This window comes from Ailuropoda melanoleuca, chromosome 13, assembly GCF_002007445.2.
Source record: "Ailuropoda melanoleuca isolate Jingjing chromosome 13, ASM200744v2, whole genome shotgun sequence".
Lineage (NCBI taxonomy): Eukaryota > Metazoa > Chordata > Mammalia > Carnivora > Ursidae > Ailuropoda > Ailuropoda melanoleuca.
Window position 1 is genome coordinate 87,447,759 of NC_048230.1, and position 26,158 is coordinate 87,473,916.

Genomic DNA, 26,158 nt, shown 5'->3' on the forward strand with positions numbered 1-26,158 from the left:
GGTACACACTGTCACTGATGAGCTTGGGCTGGTAGTAGGAGAGCAGAAGACTAACCTGGGATCCCTTTTTTGAAGATTACAGATTCCAGGAGAGGAGGAAAACCATGTCCTTCATATGTTGAGTTTGTGGTTTGCACAATAAATATTAAGTGATTTTTTAAAAAGTTATTTTCAAGTAAATATATGAGTTTTAACTTTTTAAAGTCATGAAGTATTTCACATATACCAAAAAAAAAAAAATAGCAGAAGTAAAGTAGCAGACAGTGTCTCTACCACTGAGATGAACAGTGAATAAATGTGTCTGAGGGGTCCAGGAGTAGGCAGAAGGAACTCATTTCAGTCTCTGCTTAAAGCATTTCTTGAACGATAACTTTTTAAAATTGTGGTAAAATACGTATAACATGAAAGTTTACCATTTTATCTATTTTTAAGCATAAAATTCAATGAATGGCCATAGGTACATTCACATTGTTTTGCAACCATCACCACTATCCATCTCCAGAATATTTTTATCTTCCCAAGCTGAAATTCAATATCCATTAAATAGTAAGTCCCCATAGACAGTAACTGTATTAAGGAAGGTGTTTGTTGACTGATGTGGACCTGTTTAAAAAACGCATGGAAGAACTTGAAAACTCGGTTGATGGGGTTAATTGTTTGGTGGTTAAGCTGCAGGTTTCATGAGTCTAAGGAGGGGGGAGCTCAGTTAATGAAGTGTCAGCATTACTAGAAGTGTCAGCATTACCAGGCCCTTGGAGTCAGAGATTTTCCTGTGGACCATTGAGGGGTCTCAAGCTATGAGCACAGGTGCTGGGAGCCTGAAATGCAGTTTACTATCTCCCTTATACTTTCAGGATTCACTTTCTAGAAAGAAGAATCAAGTTAGATTCTTTTCTTGGATTCTCTGTCCCCTTTTCAGTTTCAGTGGCCCCTAATCAATCATTGTTTCTATTAGGTTGAAAACAGTTTTGAATAGCTGGTATCGTTTTGTCCATTTACATGAAATTACATAATTCAAAATTGCATATAGATGTAAGAAGAAATGCCTGAAAGCATAGTGATTGAGCGTGTCAGATGTGATTGTTTCTTGATGGTAGATTTAGAGTGACTTATACCTCCTTCTTTGCTCTTCTATTATTGAAATCTTTTACAGCGAACATGTGTTACTTGTATTTCTGGAAAACACTTCCCAGTTTGGGGCCACCAAATGCATTACCTGTAAAGGAGCAAGACTGGACCAGATGAGGGGAGTTTTCACATGGAGCTCTGGGGGTGTCTTGGAGCCTCTGAGAGTGGGCCGAGCAGGCAGGCCTCTTGGCTCCAGGGCCCTACTGCTAATGTCATCCGAAGAAAGGTTTCCACGTATGAAAATGGCTAAACACTGTGTAGATGGTGACTAACATTATTTTCAGCTTTGAAATTCCACGAGTCTTTTGTTTCTTCTCTGTAAAGAGCTTAGAAAAATATATAGGCAGAGGTGACTTTCAAAATATTTAATAAAAGTCAGCCCCATCAGTCAGAAAACGTGGGCTGTAGCAGGTACCTGGAGGCCTCACAGCCTCTTACCTAGTGCCGCATTGTGTAAGATGGAGAGATGGGGGGCACACAGGTAGGTTGCTTGGTTGCTTTGGACAGCAGTTGTTAATCGTGATCAGTTCAGCCACACGCCAGCCCTGCTTATGCAGCCTGTAGGGAACAACTGCACATACTTAAGTGGCTTAGTGCTGTTCACCTCATGAAAGTAAAACACGAGATAAAATTCTCTACTGAGACTTTCTTTTTCCCCCTCTGTTCCCCACCATTCCTACTCAGACTATAAAACAACGCATGTTTCCCCCAAAGGGTAACATCCCTAATCATGCTTTTCTCCCAGCCCTTGTTGCGTTTGTGTTCCAGGTTGTCATGCTAGCTATGTACAACTTGTCTCTGGAAGGAAGTGGACGGCAAGGTTATTTCCGATGGAAAGAAGATATCTGCGCCTTTATTGAGAAACATTGGACCTTTTTACTAGGGAATAGGTAATGTGATTTTTGAAAAACTTACACTTGCATGAAGAAGTAAAGAACAAAGTACCCGAGGTTTGAGACAGCCTAATGAAGCCCTTTAGGAATTAGTACTTGTGGGTTACAAAGAATGTTTTAATTCCTGAAAATGTTACTTTTTTAAGTTAAAAAACTTGTTTACGGATAAACCAAAGTGGAAGTGTATACTATTAAAAGTATAGGTTCCCAGGGGCACCTGGGTGGCTCAGTCAGTTGGGCATCTGCCTTTGCCCTGGGATTGAGTCCTGCGTCGGGCTCCCCGTTCAGCAGGGATTCTGCTTCTCCTTCTCCCTCCGTCTCTCTCTTCCTGTGCTCTGTGTGTGTGTGTGTGTGTGTGTGTGTGTGTGTGTGTGTGTCTCTCTCTCAAATAAATAAATAGTATCTTTTAAAAAAAAAAAGTATAGGTTTCCAAACTTTTCTTACCCTGCTTTGGAGGCAACTCTTGGTTTCTACTGAGCATGAGCAGATTTGAAGAGATTCTCAGAGAGTCAAAAACAGAGCATTGGATTGCATGAGGCTGTTTAGTAGCTGCCCGAGTAACTCTGTAATGTGAGGATGTAGGACCTTTTGGTGCTTTTGAAATCAGGGTCTTACAGAAGGTCAGAGGAAGAAAAACAATGGCAGTGACGGACTGTACCTATTTAAATTGCTCTTCATTAATAGGCTCTTATCGGTCCTTGTTTTTATTAACTAGCAGGTAGAACCTGTTGATACAGTTTGGTGTGGGAGCGCTTAGCAGAGTCTAGGCGCATGCGTACGGCTGGTTTATTCGTGCCTCTCCACGACGGGGCATTGGCTTTACTGCTGCGCACGCCTCCTTGGTGGCCGCTTTGGCTCATCAGACCTGGGAGTGCCAGTGCACAGACCACATGTTTTAACTACAGGTCCCTGCGGATCAACAAGATTTTTATTGCTATTAGGGATTAGTGAGTTTGCAACTGCATTGGCAAATTGTGTGGGCTGCTGGTGGTTAGTTGCTATCTGAAGTCCAGTGTGAGGTTCATAAATCTTGCCTAATTGGGTCAGTGTAGACGTGCCACAGGCTCTGATCACAATCAGAACAGGGAGCTTGTACCTGCCCTCACTCTGAAGGTACTGTAGCTAGCTTCTGTTTCCTCGGGCGCAGAGAGGTCACAGCTCTGCCAGCACAGCTCAGAGCTCAGGGAGGGCAGCCGACAGGAGAGGCGTCTTTCTGAAGGCTCGCTGTGAGGAGAAAATAGAAGAGATTCAGTACATTTTTACAAAAGGAGTTATTTTTGTTCTTGAGTTATTTAGTGCTACTAAGAAAAGAATTGACAGTATAACTGGTTCTTTTCTTAAAGAAAGGAAATCTGTGGTCTTAGTTTAATGATTTAGCACTATTTATGGAACTTAATACACCCCATTTATAAGGCGCAAGAAAGGGAAAAAACTGATAAAATTAGATCTTGGAATGTTTTCCTGATCTCTCAGTGCCATTCTGCTTAGTAGATTATCTTCTAGAAGAAATTGGATTTAAATTGCCTGTTTTTAAGGATTTTGCCATATTTTAACATAAGTTGTTCAGTTGTTTCATTTGTTCATTTGTAGAGCATGCTCTGAGGGGAATCAGCCAAGGCTTTTTTTCTTTTTAATACTTCACTGAAAGGCATTAATTACTCTCCAGTTTCTGTATAGTTTAACCATTAAACTAGTGGGTTTTGGCGGTGTTAGTGTATCACTTGAATTACCATTTACTTATTTAAATCCAGTCACTATTTTTTTAAATAAATACATTCATTTTAAAAAGAAACTTCAAACCATCGTGATAAGTAGAGAACCCGTATCATTTGCCATACATAGAATGACACTATAAAAATAGGTGTGCTAAAAATAAAACAGTACTATTAAGTATAGTTGGATCACAAGACCTGCAAAGGCAATCGAGGCCCTCTGTCTTAATTAAAAAGGGTAGCAGCGTGTGTTAGGGAGAACTTGAAAGCAACGAACTTTCTCCTTGATCTCACTAGAAGGAATGAAAGATCATTAAAAATTACTCCATGTGGGGCGCCTGGATGGCTCGTTTGGTTAAGCTTCTGACTCTTGGTTTTGGCTCATGTCATGATCTCGGGGTTGTGGGATCAAGCCCTGCCTGCTCCAGGCTGGGAGTGCATTCTGTCTCTCTCCTCCCTTGCCTGCTTGCACCTGCGCGCTCACCTGTGCGTGCTCTCTCTCTCAAAAAAAAATTACTCTGATTCCTTGTCACTCAGTGTCCTGCCTCAGTGCTGTCCTTCGCTTTGGGAACTCTGCTGTAAGCATCAGTGATTGGAGAAGCCCCCTGAAACCCCTCGTCAGAGGCAGTCACCGCACAGTCACACTTCTCTGTTTGTGAACATACACAGAATCACTACGCCCCAGGGAAGGGGCCTACCCAGGACATGCACGGTTAGAGATTTTTCAAAGCTACTGAAGGCTTTAATTCTGCTATCCATAGAACATTCTTTAAATTCTTAACGATAATCATTTCTCATGTGCCCTAGGATCTAAGAGTATAGTATACTGTGTAATGAAGTACAAGATTTGAAGACGTTTTCTTTCAGATGTTTACAGGCTTTGCTTTTATGACTTTATGTACCTATTGTGGAAACAAGTTTAAATGTATACGAAAGCTTTAATTAATTGCTGCAGTTTAATTGTCTTTGTATGTATGATCATTTAATCTGCTTTTGTAATCCTGGCCTTGAATTTTTCTAGGAAGTGTAACTCTTTTTTTTAAATTTCAGTGTAGTTTAACATACAGTGTTCTGTTAATTTCAGGTTTACAGTATGTTGGAAGTATATCTTTGATTAGTGAAGAATACTTTGAATACTTTCCACTATTACCATATTTCACTGATATTTAAGATGTGCACATTTTTAAATTTTCACATCTCTGACAGCTGGATACAAGCTAGATACAATCTTACAAGGGATAGTGTGTCATAGCTGATGGCTAGTTTTCTTTTTTTGTTGTACGTAAAATGGTGTATCTTAAAGTCAATGAATCTTACATTTGATGAAATAGGATAAAACAGATTCATAGTATTTAAAAATTTTTAAATGATCTGACAAGGATTTCAGGAGGATGGCAGAGTAGGAAGCACCAGAATTCTTTCCCCACCTAGAAAATAGTGGAAGTGGCAGAATCTGTCTGATGTACCTGGATCTCTGGATCTATACTGAGGGCTTGCAACTTCCAGGGGGAGGCTTGGAAGGTAAATTGCATTGATTTTGGTGGATTTCAGCTCTTAGCACATTTTCCCATTCCACACCCTTCAGCCCTGTGGCAGCCAGCAATGCACCTGTTCCCAAAGCAGCTCATACACGGCTTGTGGGAGTCAGGGTAGACAGAAAGGACCCTGTCCTCCAGATATCACTGATTGCTGCTTCTGATCACAGAAATGAATATGAAGAGGTGGGTTGCACCTCCCCTGAATTGTTGTAAGCCTTTTCCCCCCTCTGGCTGCAGTGACTTCAAGGGGACTTAAAAGGCTGGCATTTTCCTCCCCGTCTTCATTTTTCTCTTTGTCCCCTCTTTGGAGCCAGACATTGAAGACCAAGACAATCAAAAGTAACTGCATACACAGAGGACATTAGAAAGTCACCGTGCATGCCCAGGGAAAGGACCTGAGAAGAACTTAAATTTGTACCTCAGGCTGATCTTTGATACAGAGACACCCCACAACAATCAGAAAAACAAAAACCCTTAAGCCTCAGGGAAGGAAAATAATCTGATTTCTAGAGTGACTACATTTTTAAATTCAAATATCCAGCTTTGGGGGCGCCTGGGTGGCACAGCGGTTAAGCGTCTGCCTTCGGCTCAGGGCGTGATCCCGGCATTATGGGATTGAGCCACATCAGGCTCTTCCGCTGGGAGCCTGCTTCTTCCTCTCCCACTCCCCTTGCTTGTGTTCCCTCTCTCGCTGGCTGTCTCTATCTCTGTCAAATAAATAAATAAAATCTTAAAAAAAAAAAAAACCAAATATCCAGCTTTGAACAAAAAATTACAAGGAATACAAAGAAACAGGAAAGTATGGCCCATTCAAAGGAAAAAAACAATAAACCAACAGAAACTGTTCCTGAAAACGACCTACCAGTAGATCTACCAGAGAGACTTTTTTTTTTTTTTTATTGATTTGTTTGACAGAGAGCACAAGCAGGGGGAATGGCAGGCAGAGGGAGAGGGAGAAGCAGGCTCCCCGCTGAGCAAGGAGCCCGATGCAGGGCTCAAACCCAGGACCCCGGGATCATGCCCCAAGCCAAAGGCAGATGCTCAACTGACTGAGCCACCCAGGCACCCCCAGACAAAGACTTTTAAACAACTGTGTTAAAAATGCCCAAAGAAGTGATGTGGAGACATCAAGAAAATGATGTCTAAACACAACAGAAATATCAACAGAGAGATTAAAAACTTAAACCAACAAGAAATTCTGGAGCTGGAAAGTACAGTAGCTGAAATGAAAAATTCCCTGCAGTGATTCAGAAGCAGGTTTGAGCAGGTAGAAGAAAGAGTAAGTGAATCTGAAGGTAGGAAATTGGGAGTTACTAGGAGCAACAGAAAGAAGAAAGCTGACAGAAAAGTGAGCAGAGCCTGAAGGACCTCGGGAGGGGGCACCATCAGCTGGACCAACATACCCACTGTGTGAGAAAGCAAGTGGAACATGCTCCCCCTCCCCCCACACTATCCTTTAGGCAAGAGCGGGGCTTAGAAAGGTTAGGAAAAGGTATGAATGTGGGAGAGGTGCCCTGAGACCAAAACATTAGGGCAGAAACTATGTGTCATTGTCCCCATCTCAGAGAGTGCTAATGCCTATTGAAGTTTTTATTTTTGGTTTTTCTTTGTTTTCTAGCACATCTTTGTCCCTAAGAATCCTTTTTTCTTTTTGCCTCCCTAGCAGTATTTTCCAACTGTTAAGGCTGGTCTTATGAGAGACTGTGTTTCAGGATTTCGGGTAATTATGTTTTCAAGGTAGAAATACAACAGTTGCCTTTAAAAGCATTTTCAGGGCACCCGGGTGGCTCAGTTGGTTGGGTGTCTGCCTTCGGCTCAGATCATGATCTCAGGGTCCTGGGATCGAGCCCACATCAGGCTCCCTGCTGAGCAGGGAGCCTGCTTCTCTCTGGTGCTCCCCCCTGCTCGTGTGCGTGCGCTCTCTCTGTCAAATAAATAAAATCTTTAAAAAAAAAAAGAAAGCGTTTTCAACAGGAATCTGAATAGTTGACATTTTACGTATCATTTAACATTTTTGTTACGTACTTCTTTTTCTTTCCAAAGCTGGTTGTTGCCCCAGAGTTCAACTCTATTTGTAGAACTTTCTGTATAGTTTTATTCCACTCTACTACGTACAGGCAGATAGAAGCAGACGAGAGGTATATGCGACTCCTGGGGTAAAATGAACTGTTTACCAGGGCTAATGATTCTCTTGCTTGCTTTCTTGAGAGCTGTGTTTAATTCACATATAAAAGCAACTCAAGTTCATTTCATTTAGCCTGTGGCACTCTGTAATCATGATGATTGGGATAAGTGTTTTATTATGAGCTTTGTTTGAATTATTTCATTCAATCCCTACAGCAACCTTATGAGCTAAGTTCTGTTATCCTGATTTTATTTTATTTTATTTTTTTAAAGAGTTATTTATTTATTTATTTGACAGAGACAGCCAGCGAGAGAGGGAACACAAGCAGGGGGAGTGGGAGAGGAAGAAGCAGGCTCTTGGCAGAGGAGCCTGATATGGGGCTCCATCCCAGAACGCTGGGATCACGCCCTGAGCCGAAGGCAGAGGCTTAACGACTGTGCCACCCAGGCACCCCTGTTATCCTGATTTTAAAGAAGACACTGAGGCAGCCAGAAGGTGGTAGAGCCAGGACTTGAGGCCAGACAGGCTCCAGAGCCTCTCCTTTTTTTTTTTTTTTTTTTTTTTTAAGATTTATTTATTTATTTTGAGAGAGAGAGAGCACACATGAGCAGGGAGAAGGGCAGAGGAAGAGAGAGAATTGCCAGCAGACTCCTTGCTGAGCACAGAGCCCATGTGGGGCACAGTCTCATGACACTGAGATCATGACCTGAGCTGAAACCAAGAGTCAGAGGCTCAACTGAGTGAGTCACCCAGGTGCCCTCAGAGCCTCTCTGACCGTTAGGCTCTGTTCCTTCAAAGATTGGAGGTTCCCTAGCGTATCATAGGCTTTGAGTCCTAGAGTATACAGAGGGGGTATTTTCTACATAATGAAAGAATTGAAACACCAGTAATTTTTAAATTCTTGAACTTTCCAGGAAAAAGACGTCGACCTGGTGGAGCACAGTAGCGGGTTGCCTCAGTGTGGGAAGCCCAATGTTCTTCCGTTCGGGTGCTCAGGAGTTCGGAGAACCAGGATGGTGGAAGCTTGTTCACAACAAGCCCCCAACAATGAAGCCTGAAGGAGAGAAGCTGTCTGCCTCGACTCTGAAAGTAAAAGGTACTCTTGTGAGAGCGGTACAGGACGTGCTGACCAGGCCAAAGCCAAGCAAGTGTGAGCTTGTGAGACATCCTCCTTGTTCCAGGCATAGCCCATCTGCCTCTCTGGAGTGACTCTATTTGGCAATTTCATTATGACACATTTTGTGTGTGCTATAAATAAATACCATACAAAAAATATTTTATCATTTCCTAATGAAGTGACCAGTTGTATATGTGCTCCCGAGGTGAGCGTTCAAGTTATGAGTTCTGTAAATTTCCTTTGGTATCTGCAAGGTTCTCTACTTCCAATTTCATTTTGTTTTTCACCTTTTTAATATGGAAATTTTAAAACATATACCAATATGAATAGAATAATATAATGAATCCCTATGTACCTTTCACCTCGCTTTAGCAGTTAACTGCTAGCAGTCTCATTTTATTTAGACCCCTGGGTACTTTCCCCCAACGCTCCACCCATCCCACCCCTTGGATTATTTAGAAGGAAATCCCAGGCATCAACGTTTAATTCTTATCTCAGTATGTTGGGCGCCTGGGTGGCTCAGTCGGTTAAGTGTCTGCCTTCAGCTGAGGTCATGATCCCAGAGTGCTGGGATCGAGTCCTGCATCAGGCTCCCTGCTCATTGGGGAGCCTGCTTCTCCCTCTGCCCCTCCCCCCACTCGTGGGCTCTCACACACACACACTCACTCTCTCTCTCTCTCATAAATAAAATCTTTAAAACAAACAAACATGATAAAAATCTCAGTATGTTATCTTTAGGAGATAAGGACTCTTTTGTAGCCTAACCATGATGCCATTCTCACACTTTAAAAAAAATTTAACTCCTTACAGTCACACATTGGTCTGATTTTTTTTAATCTAAAAAATTTTAGTGAGCTTTAAATTTTTAAAAATATAACTGAGAAAAAAATCAAATAGTATTGAAAAGTTGAAAGCCTGACAGTGTCCCTTTCCCCCTCACCTGTACCTACACCTTTTTCACTTCCCAGAGTAACCACTGCTGTCTCTTGTGAATGCTTTTAGAAGTTATTTCTACATCTTTAAGCATTTTTATTGAAAAAATAAATTCATATTGTAATACCTGTTCGTTATTCCCTCTTCCGCTTACGAGGATACTTGGACCTCTTTCCATAGCAGTACATTGTAGATCTACCTTCTTTTCTTTTTTTTTTCATTGTATCCCATTTAGTGACCTTAATGTGGTGATATGTAATAGGCCATTCCCCTGTTGATGGATGTTTTGGTTACTTCTGCCTCTCTGTTGTTGTTACTTTAAACAGTGCTACAGTTGTGTGCATTTGTGTGTAAATTATTTGTGATAAATTCCTAGAAACAGGTTGCTCTACCAAAGGGCATTATTTATTCAGAATTTTAATTGGTGTTGCCAAATTACCCTGCAAAAAGTTGTAATAAAATGTATGCCTTACTAGAAAGGCATGTAAATACCCATTCCCATATTCTTGCTGAGCATTACCAAACTTTTAATGTTTACCAATTTCGATAAGAACAGATAGCATTTAATCATTTAAATTTCCATGATAATCCCTTTTTTCTTAAGAAAGCTCTAAGTCTTAGTTTAGGGCTTTCATTGTACGTTTCTCTATTTTGAACATGGTAGTAAGTTCACAATAATAAATTAGCAAAAGAAGCCAAAGCTGAGATATTTATTCTTAAAAATTTAGGTATTTCTTCTTTCCTGGCAGCCTCGAAACCAACTTTAGATCCCATCATTACTGTTGAGGGCCTTCGAAAACGGGCGAGTCGGAACCCCGTGGAATCTGCCATGGAATTAAAGGAGAAAAGGTCTCGTACGCAGGAAGCAAAGGACATTAGGAGAGCCCAGAAGGAAGCAGCTGGCTTTCTGGACAGGAGTACCTCTTCGACTCCGGTGAAGTTTATAAGCCGTGGCCGCAGGCCAGACGTGATTCTAGAAAAAGGAGAAGTGATTGACTTCTCATCCTTGAGCTCCTCTGACCGCACCCCGCTGACCAGCCCATCTCCTTCCCCATCTCTGGATTTCTCTGCCCCTGGGACCCCCGCCTCTCACTCGGCCACACCCAGCTTGCTCTCAGAGGCAGATCTGATTCCAGATGTGATGCCACCACAAGCCTTGTTTCATGGTAAGACTTGCCTTTCTTGCATCTTTGGTTTTATGTGTGGGCCATGGTACATGGGTGCGTTTTCACCTCGTGGGCAGTGTGCCCTGCATTTCTTCTTTCCTCAGTCTTGATCACACTGTCTTGCACTCTGCACAGATGATGATGAGATGGAAGGCGATGGGGTCATAGACCCAGGGATGGAGTATGTCCCACCCCCCTCCGGGGCAACAGCATCCGGGGCAGTAGTCGGGGGCAGAAAGGTCAGAGCGCCGGAACAGATAAAGCAGGAGGTAGAGAGCGAGGAGGAGAAGCCCGACAGGATGGACATTGACAGCGAAGACACAGATTCCAATACATCTTTGCAAACCAGGGCTCGAGAGAAGAGGAAGGCACAGCTGGAGAAGGACAGGAAACCTAAAGGGCCCAAGTACACACCTGTGAGCATCTACGAGGAGAAGCTGCTCCTGAAGCGGCTGGAAGCTTGTCCCAGTGCCGTAGCCATGACGCCGGAAGCTCGCAGACTGAAGCGGAAATTGATAGTCAGACAAGCGAAAAGGGATAGAGGCTTACCACTCTTTGACTTGGATCAAGTTGTTACTGCTGCTCTTCTGTTAGTTGATGGGATTTATGGAGCCAAAGAAGGAGTTTCTAGGCTTCCAGCTGGACAAGCCACATACAGAACGACCTGTCAGGACTTCAGAATCCTTGACCGATACCAGGTGAGACTCTCGGGAGGCAGTGGAGGTGGGGCAGGCAGACCTCGGAGTGGGCACCGTGCTGTGCTGGGACTTCAACTCCTGAGTGATTCTGGGGGAGAGACAAAACAGCAAGGGAGAAAGATACAAAAATTGTTGGGCTTTATGTTTGGAAACTATTCATGATGGATACCCCTTAATATATCTGGGTTTGTTTGTTTCCTTTTGGGTGTTCAAGACAGAGCCTTGACACTTTCTCTGTCCCTCCTGTCCCTGGCACGGACTGAGTTTGCACATGGTTTGTGTCATAGCTCTGAGTGACACTTTTGTTGAGGGCATAGGAGGTGCCAGACCATGTGCTGAGCAGGCTCCAAGGAAACCACACGTAGGAGTAGATCAGTGCGTGTCAGCTCTTCCCAAGGAGATACAGAGGAATCCAGGTCTGGGAGTGCTCGGGGGAATGATTAATTCCACTCAGAACTTCAAGAATACACCTTTCCATAGCAGGAACGACAGGTCTTATCTTCCTGAATCTTTGCTAGCTCTTGCTCCTAAGCAGCCTTTAACTACTTTTGCTAATCTGATAGCTGTGAAGTGAAATCTTATTTTTTATTTACATGTCTTTGTTTACAGGCGAATTTAAACATTTTTCATGTTTCCTAGTTGTTTCTCTGTTGGTGAATTGCCTATTTGGATTATTTGCACATTTTTCTGTCTTCTTTGGAAACTAGTGGGCTGATGCTGCCAGTGTTCTGATCTTATTCTGTGATGTACCATGTGTGGGGCTTTTTCTTCTATTGTGTTGGCCATGTGGTGTGTGGGCCCTTTCAGTTTGAAACTCTCCTAGAATTCTCCTGGAATTCTGGAACATCATCTTCATTTCCTGTCTTTTATTTTCTCTCTTCTGTCTTGTTAGAACACACCTATTATTTGGATATTGGTCCCTCTAGACCAGGGGTCAGCAGGCTTTCTGTCAAGGGGCAGACAGTAGATGGTTCTGGCTTTGCAGGCCACACAGTCTGAGTAGCAGCTTCTCTCCCCTGCTGTTGTGTGAGAGCAAGATGGAACGGATGGGCGTGGCTGTGTCCCAGTGACAGGTTATTTACTACAACAGGCCAGATCTATTGTTCACTGACAACCCCTACTCTAGATGGATCCCTTTTCTCTTTCTCTCCTATTTTCTGCCTTTCCTGGGAAGTAGTAACCTGCCTGCGTGCACCCTAGGGGTGAGTAGGGAGGGCCGGGAGCCCACCATTCAGCTGGCAAACTTCCCTCCGGTAGTCCAGAATCGCTGCCGAGCCTTTCCAGACAGTCTAGCCTTCTGCCCGTGGAGGGAAAGATGTTTCTGGAGGTGGGCAGTGGGGGTGTAATTGGAGACTTTAACCTCGTAAGAAACTCCCAGCCTATTGTCCTCTTGCCCACTCTCAGTGTTAGCAGGACCCGTTGCCTTGCTGCCTTTCCTGAGGCTCCGCATGTAAATCACGGGGCTCCTGGTCCGTCTTCACTGCTGCCTTGGGATCTGGCTCTCTGGTCTCAGCCGTTTGCCACTTACTCATATGCTTTTCTTGCGGTCATCTACTCACCTTTTCTTTGTTCTTGTGGGTTTGTCTTTTTAATCCCTATACTTAATTTTTTAAATTGTGAAATGTGTCCTGTAACTGTAGAAGAATACATAGAACACATCGGTATAGTTTATAGATTAATAAATGTTTTTGAATCTATCTCTTGGGTTAAGAAACAACATTATAAGCACATTGGAAGTTCTGCGTACTGCCTACTCTGAGTTTTTTTTATGTCATTTTTAGTTTTTAAAAAAGCTAAGTAGGAGGCACCCATCTAGCTGTGTAAGGGCTTTGCCACTCTTAGAGGGAAGCTTCCAGGGGAGGGTAAGCTGAGCAGTCTCCCAGGGTCATTGTTGTAGAGTGAACTGTGCCCCGCCTAAGATTGTATTGACGTTTTCGCCCCTGGTACCTGTGAGTGTGACCCTGTTTGGAAATAGGGCCTTTGCAGATGTGATTAGTTAAGATGAGGTCACACTGGAGCAGGGTGGGCACTTAATCCAATGTGACTGGTGTCCTTACAAGAAGGGGAGAAGAGACACAGAGACAGACCCAGGGAGACCACCATGTGATGGCTGGGGCAGAGCAACGTGTCTATAAGCTAAGGGACGCCAAGGATTGCTGCCGTCACCAGGAGGTAAAAGCATAGAGCGGGTTCTTCCTTGGGATACTCAGAGCGCAGCCCTGCTGACCCCATGATTTCTTTTTTTTTCTTTTTTTTTTTTTTAATTTTATTTTATTATATTGTGTTAATCACCATACAGTACATCCCCAGATTCCGATGTAAAGTTTGATGCTTCATTAGTTGCGTATAACACCCAGTGCACCATGCAATACGTGCCCTCCCTACTACCCATCACCAGGCTATCCCCTTCCCCCACCCCCTCCCCTCTGAAGTCCTCAGTTTGCCTCTCACAGTCCATAGTCTCTCATGTTTCATTCCCCCTTCTGATTACCCCCCTTTTCTTTATCCCTTTCTTCCCCTACCGATCCTCCTAGTTCTTATGTTCCATAGATGAGAGAAATCATATGATAATTGTCTTTCTCTGCTTGACTTATTTCACTTAGCATTATCTCCTCCAGTGCCGTCCATGTTGCAGCAAATGTTGAGAATTCGTTCTTTCTGATAGCTGAGTAATATTCCATTGTATATATGGACCACAGCTTCTTAATCCAGTCATCTGTTGAAGGGCATCTCGGCTCCTTCCATGATTTGGCTATTGTGGACAATGCAGCTATGAACATTGGTGACCCCATGATTTCTGACTTCTGGCCTCTAGAACCGTGGAAGAATAAGTTTGTTATTTAAGCCAGCACGTATGCAGGCCATAGATGTGGCAGCCCCAGGAAACACACAGTTGTGTTCTGGCTCCAGCTTCTGTGACCCCTTTCTAGAGGAGTCAGTGTTTTAGGTCATTAGGCAGTCCTGGGAAACATAAGGCTCACCATAGCCCGAGCCTCAGGCAGGGCTGCAGTGTATATCGTGCAGTGTGGCAGAAATCTGGGCAGGGGCAGTGGGACCCTCTATTTCCTGCCTCCGGACTAATGTGCTTCCTGCAGCCTGTAGGAGGTCACAGTGTCCTCTGCTGATGCAGGGAGTGGGCATGGAGGGACTAGAAGAGTCTGAGAGTGCCGGTGAACCCAGCCGAGCACTGAGGAGATTCTGGGCTACAGCTCCCTGTGCTTAATGGTCTAGTAATCACACTGCTGGGTAGTTACCCGAAAATACAAATACATGAATTCAAAGGGATATAGGCATCCCGACGTTTATTGCAACATTACTTAACAATAGCCAAACTATGGAAGCAGCCCAGGTGTCCATCGATAGATGAATGGGTAAAGAAGATGGGTTTTATATATATACATATATATGTATATAAATACACACACACACACACACACACATATAATGGAATATTACTCAGCCGTAAGAAAAAAAGAATGGCATCTTGCCATTTGCAACAACATGGATGGAGCTAGAGAGTATAATGCTAAGCAAAATAAGTCAGAGAAAGACAAATACCATATGATTTCGCTCATACATGGAATTTAAGAAACAAATGAAGGGGGGAAAAGATAAATCAAGAGACAGACTTTATTGTAGAGAACAAATTGCTGGTTGCCAGAGGGGAGGGGGGAGGGGGAAGGGGAAACGGGATGGGGACTAAGGAGGACACCTACAATGAAAAAAATAAAATGACAAAACTAAATAAAAGATGATACGCTGCAGCAGGGACTAAGACGATGGCCTCAGTGTGCCTGCCCCTCGAGTGACACTTGTCTCTCAGTAGTGGTCCCAGGACCTCCCTTCGCTGGAGACTCACTCGCCCTTGCTCTGTATTGAACCCGGTTTCCTGTGCCTCAGCTTCACCTTCTTGTAGGTTTACTCCCTTGCTTCCGTGGAGCGCATTCTTGGTGGCTTCCGGAGGAAAGCTGCCTGGGAAGTAAATTGGAGACCTTCCATGTCCGAAAGGCCTTGAACTTAAGCCAGAGTCCCAAGCCAGCGTTGGGTAAAGCTGAGACAGCTAAGCAGTACTGGCAGCTTTCCCATTCTGAGGGAGAATGAGGCTCAGCCTGGGTCTCTGTGTCCAGACCCGTTATCTGGGAGCACCCTTTGACGTGGACCCCCACTGTCTCTTCCTTGGGGTCCTTCCCTTGGGCCACTCTTCCAGTCTCGGAACCCTGGTTACCTCCTAGGGGCAGGGGGACCCTAGCCTTCCAACTTGTGGGACTCCTGCCTCCGCGCCACGGGAGCTGCCCCCCAGAGTGCCGGTTACACCTCCCCTGGAAATGGGACGTGCAGACGTCTGTGGGGAGGTAGCCAGCCGGCAGCAGGGGTTGAGGCCCTGGGGATCAAACTGCGGGGCGCACAGCTCTTCCGTGCTCCATATTCTACTGCCCTGTTTCTTCCCAGCTCCAGAGGGGTCTGGTGCTGCCACCGGGTTGTGGGAGGGTGCCGCGGTACAGTTGGGCCTGCTTCTCACCTTACCCGGAGCCAGCTTGGAGTGCTGGCTTCACAGCAGTCAGTATTTGTCCATCTGCCTCCCAGATGTTTCTTCCCCTGATCTTTCTATTTCTGTATGCTTCTCTTTTTTTTAAAGGCTGATTCTATAGTTTTAGTGGGTTTGGGGAGGGGATAAAATTGTGATTAATCTCCCATCCCAACATGGAATTTTAGTATCATGTCAATGCAGTTATACAGGGGAGCAGCTATCAGTGCATTTGCTCAATTTGTACTCTGTTGTTTTCTGATAAATCAGTCATAGCTATAAATGTCCCTATAGTGCTGCTTTAGCTATGACTTAGGACTTTTGAAATGATGTGAGTTCATTATCAATCAGTACTTAGCAGTTTGTGATTTTTCTCATTATTTCTTCTGTTACCCGAGTTATTTAGTGCTTTTTTTTTTTTTTTGGTTTTTAGATATGTAGGAATTTTTTTTTTAATTTGCTGTTTTCTTTTTTTTTTTTTAAGATTTTATTTATTTATTTGACAGAGAGAGAGACAGCCAGCGAGAGAGGGATCACAAGCAGGGGGCGTGGGAGAGGGAGAAACAGGCTTCCCATTGAGCAGGGAGCCTGATGTGGGGCTCGATCCCAGGATGCTGGGATCACGCCCTGAGCCGAAGGCAGACGCTTAACGACTCAGCCACGCAGGAGCCCCAGGATATGTAGGAATTTTTATTTTATTTATTTTTTTAAAGATTTTTTTTATTTATGTGACAGAGAGACAGCCAGCGAGAGAGGGAACACAAGCAGGGGGAGTGGGAGAGGAAGAAGCAGGCTCCCAGCGGAGGAGCCCAATGTGGGACTCGATCCTGGAACACCGGGATCACGCCCTGAGCCGAAGGCAGACGCTTAACGACTGCGCTACCCAGGCGCCCCAGTAATTGATTTAATTTCTAATCAAATTATGTTGCAGTCAGAGAAAATAGTGTATATGATGTTGATTCTTTGCTATAAAGAAAGTTACATGCTCTGTTTTTATTCTTTTTGTGGGTCCTAACTTACCACATATATTTATTTTGCTCTGTAAATTTTCTAATATTATCATGTGGTCTTTCTTCCAAACAGAATATTTTTTCACGTTCTTATCTTTGTTCTTTTGTATTGCTTTTTTAGATAACAGTAAACCTCATTAAACTGTTTACTCTTATTTCCCATCATTTCTTCCTAGATTAATTTCTTGTTAGACTACTTTCTGTAACAGTTTTTTAAAAATACAGTCTTTTTGAAATTAATTTTGAATACCTGTATGCCTAAGATTATCTTCATTTCACTCTTGCATTTAAATGATAGCATAGCTGGATATAAAATTGTAATTTTATTTTTTCCTCCAACATTTTGAAATTACTACTCCATTGTTGCTGCTGAGAGCCTCACTGTTGGTCTTATTCTTGTTTCTTTATAGGTGGTCTCCTGTTTTATTTTCCCGCACCCTGGAAGCATCTTCATTTCCAATCTGTAATTTGTCTTCGTTTCTAATCTTTAATTCTATTTGTGCATTTAAAAGTGTTTTTTTGATCTCATTTATCTTGTTTGACAGAGCTTCTCCTTCAGTCACAGGTGTCTTATATGCTGATTTGTTGTTAAAAACCACTAACTTCCGCTTCAGAGCCAAGTACAACACAGAGTTTGGGATAAGAAGGAACAGTAGCTTTATTGCTTTGCCAGGCAAAGAAGGCTGCAGGAGGCTAAGGCCTTCAAAACTGCAAACCCGCCCGGAGGAAGGGGCTGGGGGGCTTTATAGGGAAATACAGGATCTAGCTGGGTTTGGCAGGAACTGTGCATGTGCTGCCAGCCTCGTTGGACATGTCTTCAGGATAGTACTGGCTTCCTGAAACAAAAGGCTAAGAAGGGAGGAGGAGTGGTTGTGCAAGAGAGGAACAAGGTGACTTTAAAATCTAACTTCACTGAAGCATTAGTGCAACCATTTTGATTTTTTTTCAACTTTATGCTTTTAAGCGGTTTCATCTTGACATTTATCCTGCCTTTGTTCTCTGAGCTTCCCAGATATGTGGTTTTGGTGTGGTGTCTGATTAATTTGGTGAAATTCTCAGTCATTACTGCTTCAGATATTTCTTCTGTTCCTTTCTCTCTCGTTCTGGTATTCCTATTACATGTATTTTACACCTTTTATAGTTGCAACACAGTTTTGGATATTCTGTTCTGTTCTGGGTTTTTTAAGTCTTTTTTTTCTCTTTGTTTTTCAATTTGGGAAGTTCCTCTTGATGTATTCTCAAGCTCAAAGGTTCCTTCTTCAGCCCTATCCAGTCTACTAATGAGCCCACCAAAGGCGGTTCTTCTTTTCTGTTATAATATTTTTGATCCCAGCATTTCTACTTGATTCTTTCGTAGCATTTCCATCTCACTGCTTAAATTGCCCATCTGTTCTTGGGTGTTGTCTGCTTTGTCCAGTAGAGCCCTTGACATATTAATCATAGTTGTCTTAAATTCCCAGGCTAATAATTCCAACATCTCTGCCATGTCTTAGTCTGGTTCTGATGCTTGCTCTGTCTCTTCAGACAGTATCTTTTGCCTTTTAGTATGCCTTATAATTTTTCTTGAAAGTCAAATATGTTATCCTAGGTAAAAGTGGTATAGGGGTGAGATGTATTGGTGAGAAGCAGTCTATGGACCTATGATCAGTTCTCAGTCTTTTAGTGAACATGTGTCCCTGGGCTGTAACTGTCACAGTGTGTCTCAGATTTGCTTCCCCAGCTGGGTGGCATGGAATGGCTGGCGGGAGCTGGAGGTGGCTAATTTCCTTTCCTCAAGTTGGTTAGGTTCTGATAAAACGGAATGGGTTAGGTTTTGGTAAAGTACTTTCTCTTGAGGACAGGCCTTGTTATAAAGAACAAAGGACTCTGACATATTTTCAGAACAGCTACCTTTTCCTTGCCGGAAGCCTGAGGGGATTTTTTCTTTGATCCTTACCATGAGAACCTGGTAGAGCTCCTGGAGGTAAAAGTCACAAAAATGTGCCCCCCCCACCCCCCTGGAGTTTTTTCGCTCCCCTTTATCCACACTGTGTCTCCAGCAGTTTGTCCGTTGCTGGTTAGGTTTTCATACCCCAGCACTGGTTCCTGGAGGTTTCTACTCTGCTGAGTTAGGATTCTCTGTATACACCTGTTTGTCTTTCCAATTTCGGGGGAGGGGGTATAGTTTGCTCTGTGATCTCAATTCTCTGATGGATCTATGAAGAGTTTTTACTTGTTAGGATACAGCGACAACTTCCGTTCTCCTTATATGCTGGACAGGAAATCGGAAGTCCTCTCACTTGCTCTTTAATCTGGGAAATTCTTCATCTTTGCTTCTTTAAATATATTCCTCTTTTTTTCCCCCCCTCTTTTATGGACTTCTATTATGGGTGCTGACACCATTAATTCTTTCCTTAATCTCTTCCTTTGCCTGTTTGAAGAGATCCTCAGTCTGTCCCTAACTTATTCACTGAGTCCTTTATTTCAGTGATCATGTATTTAATATCCAGTAATGAATAAGAGTTTCTTCATAACTATACTCATTCCTGTTGCCAGGTGCCTTTATTACCTTGGAACCTATTTATTATGCTTTTTTTTTTTAACAGGCTTATTGAGATACTATTCACATACCATACAATTCCCCCATTTAAAGTGTGTGTACAATTTGGTGGTTTCTGCTGTATTCACAGAATTGTATAGCCATCATCATAATCAATTTTAGAACATTTTCGTCACCCTGAATGGTTTAGCTGTGACTGGACAACCCCCCACACCCAGCCCCCATGAATCTACATTCTGCTGCTATGGATTTTTCTATTTTGTTGGACATTTCACATAAGTGGAATCAGATAATATGCGGTCTTTTCTGGCCGCATGTTTTCAAGACTCACCCATGTTGTAGTATATATGAGCACTTCATTCCCCTTTGTGGCTACGTAATTCCCCATTGTGTGCACGCACCACATTTTGTTTACCCACACATCAGTTGATGGACATTTGGGTTGTTTCCACGTTTTGACTCTTGTGAACAATGTTGCGTGAACATTGGTATAGATGTCTCTGTGTGGACATAGGTTTTTATTTCTCTTGAGTACTTACCTATGAGTGGGATTGCTCAGTTAAATGGTAGCATATTTAACATTCTGATTAACTGCCAGACTTTTCCACATTAGCTGCACCATCTTAGATTTGCATCAGCACTTAATGAAGACCCTGACTTTTCCACACATCCTTACCAATACTTGTTGTTATCTCTTTGACTATAGCCATCTTCGTGGGTGTCAAGTGGTATCTCATTGTCGTTTGGGTTTGCATTTCCCCGGTGACTGTTTATTTGCTTTTTAAAAATGCTTGGCTGTCTGGTAAATTAATCCTGCCTTTTCCAGTACCGTTTGTTTACTTTGTTTTCTTTTCTGCACTCCTTGTTAGCATATCTTGAGTTTTTCCCTTGTGAATGAATATTCTCTTGGTCTAATCAGGTGCCTTTGCTGGTGTGTACACCGGGGGGAGGGGCACCCTCTTGACAAGTTGAAGTCTCCAGCACTCTGGGCGTCCCGCTGTGACCCCTCCAGTCGACACTTGCAGGCAAAGGTGATTGGCAGAGGTCCGCTGGAGCAGAGCTTGTAAGAGGAAGTGCCCCCGTCCCCATGTGTGGTAGAAAGCCTTGCTCTGCTCTAGACGGCCGTTTGCTGCCTCACCTGTCCCTGGCCACCTTTGGTCTCTCCTGAGGTTTCTCACAGCCTTTGTGTTCCATCTTCCCTGTCACTTTTATGGCATCTTTCAGAACGGGTTTGGGAAACGGACCCAGCAGCCCACCTAGTGCTCCATTTTGTTTAGAACTAGAAGTTAGAAGAAGCTCATTTAATATTTTCCAAACTTTGGGATGCTTCCCCCCAGCCCCCCGCCACCATTTTGTCACTCAGCAAAGGTAAATTGAGTACTTCCTGTGTGCCAAGCCCTTCTCTAGCTGGGGACGTTGCGGTGCCGTAGGGCAGGAGGTGCCCACCTGATGGAGCAGTGAGATGACAGGACTAACTCACGAAATGGGATCATTTCCTGCAAGGTGGGTGCCGCAGTGGGTGGGAGAGCAGAGGCAGCAGTACCGCTTGAGGACAGCCTTTCTGTGGAGGTGCCACTCGACCCCATCCCCTCCACAAGGAGGAGCCCGGCTGAAGAAGGTTCGGGGCAGAAGGCCCAGGTGCAGGCCCCGAGGCAGCAGGTAGTTTGGTATGTGGGGCTGGAGCATAGTGATGGCGGAGGAAGTGGGTGGGAGATGGGGCCCCAGAGGTTAACAGGTGGGTCCTGCAGTCGCAAGTAAGGACTTTGAATTGTAAGGGAAGCCACATAGGAGTTTTAATCAAGAGAAGTGAGTATATTTGTTTTTAAAAGAAGCATCTGGCTCCATGGGAGAATGGGCGATAAGGGGTGAGAGTAGAAGTGGGGAGACCCATGGGAAGTAGTGGTAGTGATCCAGGCAGACGTTGCAGGTGGTCTCGAGAAGTTAGGGTACTGGATGACTTCTCTGGAATCCACACAGCTCACCTCGAGCCATGAACCAGATCGTCCATTGTGGGCCAGTGGTTCAGTGCCTGCTGTTTCAGTGATCTGTTGCTGCATTGCAAACCACTCCAGAACTTAGAGGCTTAAAGCAGTATTTAATCTTTCTTCTGATTCTGTGGGTTGACTAGGCTGAACTGGGTGGTGGTTCTACCCCATGTGCTGAAGGCTGAGGTTACGCCTATGGCTGCCTTCAGCAGGGAGCTTGGTCAGGATCAGAATGACCAGGATGGCTCCCCTTCCTCCAGACCCCATCTCCAGGTGGGGTCCAGCCTAGACACCGTGGCAACTGGACTGGAAAAGAGAGAGAGCGTGGAAGCTGCCGGTGCTCTTAAGACCTGGGCTCAAGGTCCCAGAGCGTGACTTCTGACGCATTGTCATTGGTCAAGGCCTGTTGCAAGGCCCACCCAGATCCAAGGGGAGGGAATAGACCTCCGCTTGACAGGAGGAGCCACAGTCTCCACAGGCGCGGGAGGAAGTGTTGAGGCTATGCTTGGAAACTATATGCCATAGCCCTGAATTTCCCTCTGAAACTTATTTGAAAGTCCTGGAAGAATTTCAAAGTCATCCTTTGAAAGTTTTGGTGTCCAGTTGGGGAAAGTAATGAGAGCAAATTATAAAAGAAGGAATTCTTGCTCTCCTTCCAACGAAGTTATTTTCTAGGCTAAAGAGCAAACGGACTCTCCAAAAACAACTCCGGTTTCTAAACTTCATCTAGCCCTTGGCAAACCACTTTATAAATGTGCCTTTTAATCTTCCATCTGGGCTCTCTGCTGTAAAACCCTAATTGCACATGTTCTGTTCCTACACGACTGGGGGCCCTCGAGCAGCACTCCAGGAAGCAGACATCTCCGTTCAGGCTTCCGGAGTGAAGCCCACCTGTTCTGTTCAGAGCACCTCCTCGTTCGACCCCTGGAAGGGCCTCTCCGCTGTCGTGATTTGTCACAGGGACGACGGTCTATGTCAGTCCTACACCTGTCCAACTTAGTAGAATAGAGGCCGATTTTACCAAACCCATACACAGGGGCGGCATGAGTTGGCCCCTTCCGCTCTGTGGATAACACACTGCTCCTCCAACGTGACCCACGTGTTGAGTAGGTTAAGATCTGATGACTGGATTGGAGGTGTTATTAGGCAGAATGCAACCTACAGAAGCTGTAAATCCAGGGCTCAGCCCTGCATTCCACTCACTTACAAATTTTTAGGTAACTTTAAAATTTTTTAAATTGTTTCAGTTTTAAACTGTTAGAACGAGGATCGGTTTATCATATCTGATTCTATGCAGAGGTACCTATGAGGTTTGTATTGAAATTTGAGCGTTCCCGATAAGTAATACAAACAGACCTACTTTCTAACACATAAACACGTCCTTACGTACAAATTATCTGTGAAATTAAAGCAGTCCTTTGAGTGACTTTATTTCTACATCACCAGCGTTTCTTTCTCCTAGACTGCCTTGCCATCCAGGAAAGGGTTTCGGCACCAGACTACTAGATTTCTGTATCGTTTGGTGGGATCGGAGGATCTGGCCGTGGACCAGAGTATCGTCAGCCCTTACACCTCTCGGATCCTGAAGCCTTACATCAGGTACTTGGAGAAGAGCTGTGACGTTGAGCGTGTTGTGAGCAGTGGCCTTGGTGGCTTCTGCACCCTGGTTCCCCGCTGGAGTGAGGCCAGACCCGCCCCTGGGAGCGGGCATCAGCACAGACTGAGTCTGTGCTCCGCGTCCAGTCTTACCCTTGGCTTGTTTCGACTGTAGTTTTTTGCAGAAAGAGCAGTCCTTTGAATGAAATGTAAAAAGCAAGAATAAATTAACTCCACGAGATTTCATTATGAGTATTATACTCGTAATGTTTCTTTTAAATTTTAATGTTGTATATATTTGGTAGTCTGTAAAATGGAAAAAATGGGAGAGACATCTCAGTTAGGCTCACGTCTGGGGGTGATGATGAGTCTCGTTGTCTAGGCAGTGCTGTCTGAGCTGAGCTGACCAGAGAGGCCCCCAGTGCTGTCTTGAGAGAGTGTCTTGTTGACGCACTTGCTGCAGAGTCACCTGACCCTCCTTGCCCAGCAGCGCCGTCCGCCGGGCCTGTGACAGGCAGTGTGCTAGCCTGTCCCTGCAGCCCCGGCAGAGCCGGACTCTCCCTCCCAGGGCTCTGTCCTGGGCCAGCGCACGCAGGCTTGAGTCAGGCTGCTGTTTGGTCCCTCACTCTGTGCATGAAGGCTCGTCAGCACAAGTAGTGTTCCTGGTAGGTGCAGAGGGCGAATTTTAAATTTCATACCAGAACAGTATCAGGCTTTCAAGTTGTCAAGCCATCTGCCATAGAAAGGGACACAAGTTAGCTTAAAATTTCAAGCACAGTGAAGAGTTGATGTGAATCACTTGGCTAGGAATGATAACGAGTTTATTTTTCTTGACTTGAGTTTGTTTTTTTCTGCGATCCTGGAGGCGTGATTATGAAACAAAGCCGCCCAAACTGCAGCTCCTGTCACAGATTCGTTCCCACCTGCACAGGAGTGACCCTCACTGGACGCCGGAAGCTGAGGCACCTCTTGATTACTGCTACGTCCGGCCAAATCACATCCCAACAATAAACTCCATGTGTCAGGAGTTTTTCTGGCCTGGTATGTTCCCCCTCCCAAACTAGGCAGATCAGTTTTTTGTGTAGTTCACTGTAGTGGTATTTTTAAATTAGTGGAGGCCATGTGACTCTAAAATCTTTACTCATGATCTCATTTAGTTTGTCTCTGCTAGCATAGAGATAGTAAAATATGAACACCTCTTTCTTCCTAAGATCAAGAAAAAGCCAGCAATTAAAGTAATAAGCAATATTTTTATATGTTTCTTTTCCCTGTCTGTCTCTGCTTCCAGAATAAGAGATTCATCCTGTTTTGCTTCTACATATGTTTAGATACCAGGTAATGTCTACCAGTGATACATTGGCTGGTAGCTTGGGCCTGTTGGGACACTTTTGATTTTTTGCTTAATAATTCTATAATTTTGTTTATTTAGCTATTCCTTGGGGACAGTGTTAATACAGCCAAAAGGCATTTTTAAAAAGCCAGATACCCCAATTGCAGGCTTTGAAAATAAGAGTAGACCCAATATGATTTGTCATTTTATTAGCCTCAATATATTGTATCTCTACAGACCAAAACCAGCAAGTAAAGGAATGAACGCATTTTTATCGCTATATATTTAGCACACGTTCTTTGTGGATCTGTTTTACCGCGCTGCTGTGAAACGCAAAAGAAATATTACATGTCTTCCAGATGTTAGTTAGATAAGATTTCTTCGGGATTAGAGCTGTGTCGTCTTTGTTGTCAGATAATCGCGTAATAGTGTGGCGGCAGAGTTGTGCTCATCTTTCAGGAGTGGTATGGGCCCTAAAGGAGCATTCTGGGAGCATCTGCTACTCCCCAACCTTACTTTGGGTGCCTCCATACTTCATGCATGCAGTCATTGTTTATCCGTTTTACTGTAAAATGTAGCCTTTGTACAAAAGAGCTTGTAAACTGTACACGTTTGAGGTGAAACACACAACAGTATGGGCTCTCGGGGTCTTTGCTGCCACCCTGTGAGGTCTGGGTGTGCAGACGCTGAGGCCCACTTCTAGAAAGGTGTTGGCTGACACATTGTAGAGGAGCACAAGTTCAAGGCCAGGTATGTCCAGTTCTAGACCTGTGCGATCTCTACTACCGACCCTATCCTGCTTCTGTTCTTTTAACACATGTACTTAGAAAGGACAGTGTTAGTTTTGATATTTTCTAAAATTCACTTTTATTTTTATGATCTGTCTATGCTAATATCTTTGTCTTTAGTTTTGTTTTTGATTTTTTGTTTGTTTGGTTTTTTTTTTAGCATGCAGGTGTAGTTGTAAGTACAGACTGAACAGCTTGGTGTTTGTTAATTCCAGAAGGCACACAATTTGAATCTTCAATTATGTCTTTTCCTTAGGCATTGACCTGTCTGAGTGCCTGCAGTATCCAGACTTCAGTGTTGTTGTCCTTTATAAAAAAGTCATCATTGCCTTTGGCTTCATGGTTCCCGACGTGAAGTACAATGAAGCTTACATTTCATTTCTGTTTGTCCATCCTGAATGGAGAAGAGCAGGGATTGCGACATTCATGATTTACCATCTGATTCAGGTAAGCTGTCTGTGCTACCAGCTTGCCTCTGGGCTCCCCTGGAAGATGGGAGGGATGATGCTGGGCTGAGCCTTCCCAGTGCAGCCCAAAAGAATGGGTGGTCTCAGAAACCCACTGAGGAAACATCAGTCACCATCCCTCCTGAGGCTCTTAACACACAGAGATAAAAATCTTGGCCCCTCTAAAGTAAGATCACTGTTCAGGCCCAGGCTTCAAAGAAACCAGTTTGTAAACATGTACAGTAAATAAAATGAGAAAATACCAGAAGTGAGAGCCCAAAGCACTCATAGGACTCACAGTGGTAACTGCTGCTGATCTTAGAGACCCCACCGCCACGACTCTGAGGAGTGGAAGTGGAACTGTGGTCTTTGGGACTTTTTTCTTACCAAGGTATAAGTGACATACAAAACATACTCATCTCGGCTGTACAGTTTAATGATTCAATACTTGTATATGTTGCGAAACAACACAGTGAGTCTAGTTACCACCTGTCACCATGCATAGTTACATAGTTACAAACATTTGTTTTCTTGGGATGCGAACTTTTAAGATCTGCTCTCTTAGCAACTTTCCAGTACACAGTACGGTATTGTGAACTCTAGTCTCCATGCTGTACCGGACATCCCTG

At 44.0% G+C, this 26,158-nt stretch overlaps 1 protein-coding gene across 1 annotated transcript in view; it reads left to right on the plus strand.

Annotated features, from left to right (window-relative positions):
- Positions 1-26,158, plus strand: part of KAT14 (lysine acetyltransferase 14) — a 33,169-nt gene that overhangs the window by 4,227 nt on the left and 2,784 nt on the right. The window contains exons 3-9 of the mRNA XM_002925071.4: positions 1,897-2,018; positions 8,311-8,492; positions 10,196-10,612; positions 10,748-11,310; positions 22,832-22,968; positions 23,831-24,006; positions 25,340-25,530. Coding sequence (XP_002925117.1) covers positions 1,897-2,018; positions 8,311-8,492; positions 10,196-10,612; positions 10,748-11,310; positions 22,832-22,968; positions 23,831-24,006; positions 25,340-25,530 — 1,788 coding nt within the window. The remainder of the gene's footprint in view (positions 1-1,896; positions 2,019-8,310; positions 8,493-10,195; positions 10,613-10,747; positions 11,311-22,831; positions 22,969-23,830; positions 24,007-25,339; positions 25,531-26,158) is intronic.